This window comes from Elephantulus edwardii, unplaced genomic scaffold, assembly GCF_000299155.1.
Source record: "Elephantulus edwardii isolate Elephantulus edwardi_28Jun2011 unplaced genomic scaffold, EleEdw1.0 scaffold00161, whole genome shotgun sequence".
NCBI lineage: Eukaryota > Metazoa > Chordata > Mammalia > Macroscelidea > Macroscelididae > Elephantulus > Elephantulus edwardii.
In genome coordinates, this window is record NW_006399911.1 from 7,276,763 (window position 1) to 7,285,678 (window position 8,916).

Consider the following 8,916-nt stretch of genomic DNA (forward strand, 5'->3'; position numbering starts at 1 on the left):
CACTCAGGCCCCTGGGCAATAGCGAAAGTTTGCCCAGAAAGGGAAGTTTGACCAAGCCTGTGCCAGTTTCCTGTTTAGTGCTAATCTCTCCTCTAGAACCATAAGTTCCACCCAATCCTGCTCTTCTTGGACCTCCTCTCTTCTTCAATCCCTTCACCACTGACCTTCAGTCTTCCCTTAGCCATCAAATATGCTCATCAACATTTAAATAGGCTTTTTAATTTTAAATCTTTCTCGATTCTGTAGCATAAATGGAAATCAAAACTGGAGGCTAGAATGTGGGCTTCTCTTTCTCCATCAGGAGCTCTGGAGACGTGGTTGGTAGACAGCTACTTGCTGCTAGTCGAATGGCCATGCCTCCCTGGAAGTTTAAATCCATCAGCTGCTCCATGGGAGAAAGATGGGCAATGTCACTCATGCAATTTACAGCCTCTGAAAACTCAGTAGAGGGCTCGCTACCAGTTGGTCCCTACCTGACAGCAATGATGACTGACTTTCTCCATCCTTCCTACCTACAAATCTTTCAGATCCTATTAAGTAACTCCATTGTATGCACTTTCCTTACTACTCAATACTATTACCATTATACTCATGTCTGAGTCCAGCATTGAATTCTGGGCCAGTCACAGCAAATAAACATTTATGGGGCTAGAGAACTCTGGTGACCTAGTGGTTAGGAGGTGTACTGCCAACCCAAAGGGAAGCTGCTCCCCAAAAGAGGTGAGTAACCTTCTCCTGTGTGATTTTCTGACTCTAAAAACCCACCAGAGGGTCAGCTATGAGCTGGTTCTCTCAATGAGAGAAAGAGAGGTCAACTTGACAAAAGCTGAGAATTTCAAGTACTGGTTTAAGGAGACGTGGTCGAGCAAGTAGGAGGCAGTATTCTAGTTCAGGTTCAAGTTTAGTCCAGGACAGAAGTTGTGCCTTGGCTGCCTGCTACTTCCCAGGCCTATCCAGGCAGGTGTGAGCCAGTTCCAGATCCTAAGCTGGCAGCCCCCAGCCCAGGCCACAGTGCCAGGGTCAGGTCCAGCTCCAAAATGGCGCCAGATCTCGCCAAGGCATGTGGAGGCCCGGGGGGCGCTTCCTGTCTGAGCCTGCCGCCCTCAACCGCTGGCAGCGCGGGTTTCCGGCGGGGCTGCGGCCGGGGCCTGCACTATCAGCTCGGCACCAGATGCCTGGTCAGGATACTTGTGGTGAAACTGTGAGGGCACAGTCAGTCCTTTGGGGTTTTCTCCCGTGTCAGCCTCCAAGACTGATGGAGGAGGGAAAGTGACACCTAGCAGTTCTGCAACCCTGTTTTTCCCACTCTAGGACGGGCTGGGCTGCAGCCATCTGCCTATGGCTTGGGGAGAGGAAGGAGGGTGCCTGCCTTACTGGCTGTGGTGGGGGGCTTAAAACTGCAGCCTCTGGGACAGGGTGGGTCTGAGGAGGGGAAGAACTAGGGAGTTGGAACTGCTTCACCCAACAAGAGGTTCCGTGCATAGGGTAGATGGGATCAGTGAGAGGGGGTCAAGTGTCTGCAACATCACATCCTGCCTCAAAGGGGTCCTAGGCCTAAACCAAAGGCTTAAACCCGGGGTCGATGCACTCCCTATCTGCTACTTACAAGGCAGTAACTGACGCCTTGCTTACTACTGCAGTAAAAGGACCCAGGCCATAACCCTGAACCTGAGGAACCTAGAAACAAGAGGCAGCTTGTGGGCACTGGACGCCCATGATAAGCCACGGCTTTGGAAGATCCAAGCTGCCTCCCTCATCTCATCTCATCTCATAGCATATCATCACAAAGGATCGGCCAGCCCAAGTCCCCATGGCCTGCTGCTAGCCAGGTTCCCTCAGCTGGCCTGAATCTGTTCCAGTCCCAGCTGCAGATGTTCCCCGGTCACCGCTAGGTGACGCTGCAGCCGGAGCCTTTCCTTCCACGATTGTCAAGGGCCAGGTACAGCCCACGCAGGCGCAGCCCTTCGGCCCCGCGCGTCGCTCTGCGCTTGCGTATTACAACTTCCTGCCTAAAGCCTCAGGAGGCGCTCCCAAATGACGTCGACGGGTTCCAATGAACCACTGAAGCGCAGGCGCGGTTTTGCCCGGCGCCTCGGAGCAGCCGGGGCCCACGACCAGCAGGGGGCGCCAGTCCATGGCACACATGACCAACTGCATCCCTCTGGCCCCAAGAAACCCTTAGCTGCCTTACTTTTCCTTAGAAGTGAGGAGCTGGCGAGAACGATGGTAAACCAGGGCTCCTTCCAGGACCCCCTCTGGGACTTCTGCAAAAAAACCAATGTGGGAGGCATGAGGAATCCTGGCAAGCTCAGGTGAGTAACCAGTACCTTAGGGAAAGCCCAGCTCAGTCCCACACAGGGCATTTTTTTCCCACGGATTTTAGGAAAGTCACTTATAAAGCACTGGTTACATGCAGCCTCTCCAGCGTCCAACTCTCAAGACACCCAATCCAGGCCAGAACGATGGCTGGAATAAACAATAGCTAATAAATAACAAGCAAGTTCACAAGTATCATTACCTCTTTGCAATACTCTAAATCATCCTGTTGTTTGTTGTGTACTGTCCAGTCGGAACTGACCTGGGGCTGACCCACCAGCAGGTTTTCAGAGGCAGTTAATCGCTCTGGAGGGGACTGCCCATCCTCCTGCGGAGCAACTGTTGTTGTTGTTATGTGCCGGCGAGTCGTTTGCGACTCATAGTGACCCTATGCACAACAGCCCTAAACCCTGCTCTATCCTGCGCCAACCACACTGCCTCTGACACACCCATCCCGATTACCCCAGTCACCGAATCAATCCATCTCATAGAGGGTCTTCCCCTCCTGCGCTGTCCCTCCACCCTCCCAAGCATGATGGCCCTCTCCAAGGACCCGTCCCTCCTGGCAACATGTCCAAAGTATGTCAGACGAAGCCCCAGAATCCTTGCCTCCAAGGAGTAGCTTGGTTTAATCCTCTCCAAGATGAATCTATTTTCCTGGCAGTCCATGGTACATTCAGTACCCTTCTCCAGCACCACAGCTCAAAAGCATCCACTCTCCTTCTGTCCTCCCTAGTCACTGTCCAACTCTCTGATGCATAACAAGCGATTGCAAATACCATGGCCTGTATCAGGCGCACCTTAGTCTCCAGAGAGACACCGTTGCTCTTCAGTACTTTAGAGAGGTCCCTAACAGCAGACTTTCCCATCGCGATACGCTTTTTGATTTCCTGACTGCTGGTGCCAAGAGTGTTGACTGTGGAGCCGAGCAAACTGAAGCTGTGAACAATCTCAATCTCTTCGTCATCCATCCTGATGCTGCCAATTGGTCCAGTGGTGAGAATCTTTGTCTTCTTGACATTGAGCCTCAGTCCATACTGAAGGCTGCAGTCCTTGACCCTTCGCAGCAAATGCATGAGGTCCTCCTCAGTTTCAGCAAGCAGGGTTGTGTCATCTGCATAACGGAGATTGTTGATAGATCTTCCACCAATCCTGATGCCACAATTCTCCTCATAGAGCCCAGCCTCTCAGATAATCTGCTCTGCATACATGCAGAGCAACTAGTGGCCTCAAACTGTGTGACTTCGGGATTACAGCGCAGCTTCTTGCCACTAGGCCTCCAGAGCTCCCTAAATCATCCTAGGAGCAGCAGTTAATAGCAGTATTCCTTTTTACATCACCACCCTGGTCCACCACAAGGGTCCAAGTCATCAATTTTTGTCTGGATTACTACCAAAGAATGTCTGTCTCTCCTATTTTCTGGTTTTTCAGTTCTTTCTCAACTAAAATAAAAATTTTTTTAGAGTAAGGCAAAATTCTTATTATTCTTCAGGAGTTCTGTTCTGGGCTCTTTATCTGCAGCCTGATGCTGTACACTCCCAGCCTCGCAGGATTTCATTCAGGTTCTCAGACAGGCCATTCCCTGGTCTATCCCAAGGTATTTTTGCATGCTGTTATCAATTGATTGTGTCCTCCAAAATATAAAACGTAAATCCTAACTCACATCTGTTGCTAAGAGTCCTGATGGAATACTGCATAACCACAAGACTAACAGTTCTCATCCACCAGCCACTTCCTGGGGGGGGGGGGGAGGCAGTCTCCTCCCACAATGATTTACAGCCTCACATGATAAGAGAGTCACTGAGTCCTAACCAATTGAATGGCAGTGGGCTACATGTGCTTAAAATCACATTTACGGGTGGGTTGTTATAACTGGAGAGTATTATTAGTATAGATTGTGTCTGGATTCAACGTCTTTTGAAATATAAAAGATTAAGCAAAGCTGAGGAAAGTAAGATACTACACCGCATGAAGACCACAGAGGTACAAGGACCTTCTCCTAAGCAGAGAGAAAGGCTGCCCCTAAGCTGGTGCTCTGAATTCAGACTTCTAGCTCTAAATTCCTAAACTGTGAGAAAATGAATTTCCATTTATTAAAGGCACTCGTGCGTTTATACATTCTTTAGTGCTCTGTCTGGAGGACCCACCACTCCCTGTCACCTGTGTAACTCCTACTGAGTTCATCTATAGGCCATTTCCTTGGGAAAAGGTCTTCCCTCCTCCCTCCCATACCCATCTGGACTAAGTACTCACCAGCATGTACCATCAGAAGACCCAGTACCCCCCCTTCCTCACAGTCTTCCTACAGTTTATGAATTTGCGTGTCATCATTTGTTCACTTGTCTTCAATATGGGCCTCTGCTGTGCTCATCACTGTGGCCAGTGAAGTACGTGACTCAGAAGAGGGATTCTAAAATCCTGGGTGAGGAGTTGACAGGGCCCTCACTCTAAACACTTCTCTGTAACCTTAATTAAGCTACCTCTCTAGACTCAAAGGTAAAATGAAAATGGAACAAACCCATTATTTAATGCATAAAAGGCAAAACTTTAAAAACAGACAAAAGTCTGATCCCAGAGATAATAATCAAATTATGAGAGATTTACAGCAGAAAACATTCAGCAAATGTTCAGAGTCCCTGTTTTATTTTCATTTGATCACACACACATTTTTTTTTTAAAAAAAACCCACACACAACTCACAAAATATACAAACACGGAAACTAAAAGGGTATAAAAGAAGGGGCTTACTTCAATCATGGCTGAAAAAATATCCTAGGCTTCAGGCGGGAGAAAAAAAATACCAATCAACTACTGAAAATTATTTTGTTCAAAACATAAAAATGTTTTGAGATTTGGTGGGCTTTTTTGTTTTGATATTATCAAATATTTTTTTAAAAAAGACTTAGGGACGAGAACTAAGCTCCTGTGCTGCCTCAGGTAGGTTTGGGCTTCTCCGTGAAAGCCTTTGGGAAATGCAGAGGGCAGCATTCCCACCCTGCTCGCCATCTGCAAATGCAGCCACCCTGGCCCACTCAGAGCACAATAGGCAGAGACTACAGAGCATCGAGGATGTGGTCGATCTTAGTGACCAGCTCCTGCCGTTTTCCTGAGATGAGCTTCTCATTCTCAATGTATGTATCTTTCTTGAGTTTGCCTGCCACCAGCCGCTCGGCTTCTACCGCTGACTTCAGCACCAGTTCCTTGACCTGGGCATCCAGCTTCTGCATTTCACTCACCTGGCCAAGACAAGAGCAGATCAGGACCTGAGAACAGTTTCCCTAAACCTACTCATCAGGGTCCACTACCCCACCCCCCTGCAGACCTAGGTGTTCCCATGGACCAGCCACAATGCAGCCCCCGAACACAAGTACAGTGGGGTGCACCAGAGGGGCTAACTGTGGAGGAGACAAGCTGGATTCCAATACCAGCCTCACCATTTACAAATTCTGTCATTCAAGTTCTGACCCTTACAGTCAAGACCTGTCACCATCTCTGGGTTCATGTGCGCCAAGGTCATGAGGCTTAAGTATGAAATTATGTGAAACTACTTGGTACTATGCTCTAGCATGTGTTTTGTAAACTGTTCCATCTCTTCCTTTCAGCTTGCCAAATCAGGTCCACGTATTCAGTGGGTAAAATATCAGTGGGGAAAGGGGAAAGCCTTTACTATACTGTCACATTTGTTCAGTACTAACAGATAATTAGTGAGCCATACTACTTGCGTAAAGCACTACTCTAGGCTCTGGAAGCATCAGTGAAGACCCAATACCTTGCCCTCATGAAGCCAATATTCTAGAGGGGAGAAAATTAACATATAAGCAAACAAATAACCCAGCTGCTGACAGTGGGCATGAGGATAGGAGAGCGATTCCGAAGGGGCCCTCTGAAAGGAAACTTACCAACCTCAGTTAAAGGTAATAAAAAGTCACACAGCGCATACCAGACTTTACATGCTTCCACTTACTCCTCGATCACTAAATGGTATAAGTAAATGGAGGCATGGTGAAGATAACCCCAGTTTACTAAATTTGAATCAGAGCCCAGATTCAAACCCATGATTATGGAAGTCTATGTTGTCTTATCACTCTGTGAGCAGCCTGGATCTTGTCCAGTCTGGTCTTGGAGAGAGGAAAGAGCTGATCTGAGTATCAGCCATTTGGGCAAACGGTGCTGTACAGGCTGTCATACTTTCATTCCAATTCAGGGGTTGGTAACCACACAAGTCTACAACTCACCCCCATAAGCTAGCAAGCAAACAAGCAAGTTGCTGGTTATATGTGCAAGTACAATTCTCAAAAGTAAGAGCCTGAGGACAAAAAGCTCAAAGGACACAGTGGTGGCAGGCACTTACTTTGTCACAGAGGTCAGAGCCCTCTGTCTTCAGCCTGGACTGCAGCAATGTGATTTCACTGGTCAAGGCTTTGTGTTCTATCTCCAGGCTCTTCTTGCCGCTGTTGAGAGTGGAGATATCCCGAGATTGCTTGTACCTATTAACAGTCTCATCAAAGTGGCGGTAGAGACCTAATCTCTTGTTGACCAAGGTCAGGACCTGCTCTGTGATACAGGCCACTTTCATCCTGGCTTCAGCAGCTGGATCCTGGAGAAGGGAGAGACACCATGTAAGACAGCACTGAGCCAGGCCTGAACCCATTCCAGTCTTCACTTCCTAAACAGCAGCCGCCGCCACCATCTCTCCAAGCAAAATAAGCCACCTCCTTAGAAAACATTCAGCCCGTGCTGACATTCCATCTGGAACACGTACAATACTGGATAAGGTTGGAAAAACAAAGATAGAGCAGAGAGTGAAGTTACAGACCACCCAGGCAAACAAATGTAGTTTTTTATTGTCTTTGAGTGGAGCACGACTCATAGTGACCCTAAGAACAAAAGATCTGAAGTCCCTCTATGACTAAGACTTAAAATAGTTTTTCCTACAGTAGGTTTGCAAAGTCTTAAAAGGAGATTTATGGATAAGCAACTGGCTGAGTGAACAGCAGTACACCCATATTATGAAGGATACTGCAACCATTAAACATGAGTTTAATTAAACATGAGGGAGAGCTCTGGGAACTGATACTACAGGTGATTGCCAAGATACATCTGTTCAGTAAAAAAAAAAAGTAAAATACCAAATATATGTACAGTTGCTACCTTTGTGTGAAAAAGATTATAAATGTGGGTTGGTTTGTTTGTTTTTAAGGGGAAAGAATCTGTAAGAATATTTAGTAATTGATGAAACTGGCAACCTACAGAACAGGGATGGGCAGGGAGGAGGAAGTGGAACAATTTTGGAGTTGTGAATTAAGAAAATGTTAAAATATTAGCAATGATGGAGGAAGCAAATAGAATAAAATTCACACATAAATAAAACTGTCTGTTGTTCAAAGGTTGGTAGAAATTCTAGTTAACACGATGGCACCTACCACCCCATCACACACACATCCCCCTTTCTAATGAATAATGAAAAAACAAATCTAAGGACCTATGGAACACAGTACTTTGGCAATCAATATGTTCTCCATTTGAAAACAAGAAAACTGCAAATCTTCAGACTGACTCATTGGGTTTGGTGCTCGTAGTGGTAAGGGCAAAAATTCTAAAACTATTTTGTGAATGTTCACAGAATTCTGCAAAAGAAATATATTGATGTTGTTAGGAACCAGAATTCTGTGAAAGAAAAAATATGGAATGAAAAAAATAAAGCAAAGAACTTTATAGACTAGAATCAAAGGAATTGGCATTGATATTTTAACTATGTACTTATTTCCATCCATTAGGACCTGGAAGATACTCTAAAAGCAGTAAGATCCTAATCACAGATCATGACCTACAATTACCATCACCCACTAAAACGAACAATGCTCCTGAGAAAAAAGATAAGCTGCACCTGAAACCTTAAATTGCAAGTTGTTATGCCAGAAAGTGAAAAAAATTATGGAACTGTGGTAAAGACATAGTCAAACTGAGGATAGACAGAGAGACCGACCAAATAGGATCAGGGTACAGGAATCAAATCAATAATCAATTAATCAATAAGAAAAGTTTGTCCTTGTAACTAATGAATGTAAAAAGACTCCATATTTTGCAACTATCATCTAATTCAAGAATCTATACCAAATGCAAAAACTAGAGAGAATAGTATATTTATATGGCTTCAAATAGAACATATTAATTGCAGAGAAAAATAGCAATTTTCAGTGAAAAAAACACACAGATACCAAGTAAAAGACATTCTTATCACCATATTAGGACCAAGTCGTATCAGATCTCTTCTGATATGAGGCATGTTTGATACAATTATCATTTTATAGTAAAATGATAGGCTCTGGTGGCCTAGTGGCAAGAAGCTGCGCTGCAATCCGTGGGAGAAGGTTGGGCAATCTCCTCCCGTGTGATTAACTGCCTCTGAAAACCCGCTGGAGGGTCAGCTTATGGGTCAGTTCACAACAACAGTAAGCTTGTAAAAAATACTTAATCTCAAAAAAAGGTAAATGTAAATAAAGAACCTCTACATAAAATTAAGGTCTAATACTTCAGAGTTAAAGGTCATTAAAACAAAAGCTGAAATGCCTTGGATTAGAGACTAAAGACCAAGGATGT

The 8,916-nt window shown here is 45.6% G+C and overlaps 1 protein-coding gene across 1 annotated transcript in view; it reads right to left on the minus strand.

The window, feature by feature from the left end:
• Positions 1-5,306: 5,306 nt before the first annotated feature.
• The window catches only part of RPN1 (ribophorin I), a 31,744-nt gene continuing 28,134 nt past the window's right edge, over positions 5,307-8,916 (minus strand). Inside the window, exons 9-10 of the mRNA XM_006895181.1 lie at positions 6,668-6,913; positions 5,307-5,552 (exon numbers count right to left, since the gene is read on the minus strand). Of these exons, the coding sequence (XP_006895243.1) occupies positions 5,370-5,552; positions 6,668-6,913 (429 nt within the window). The 3' untranslated portion in view covers positions 5,307-5,369. The remainder of the gene's footprint in view (positions 5,553-6,667; positions 6,914-8,916) is intronic.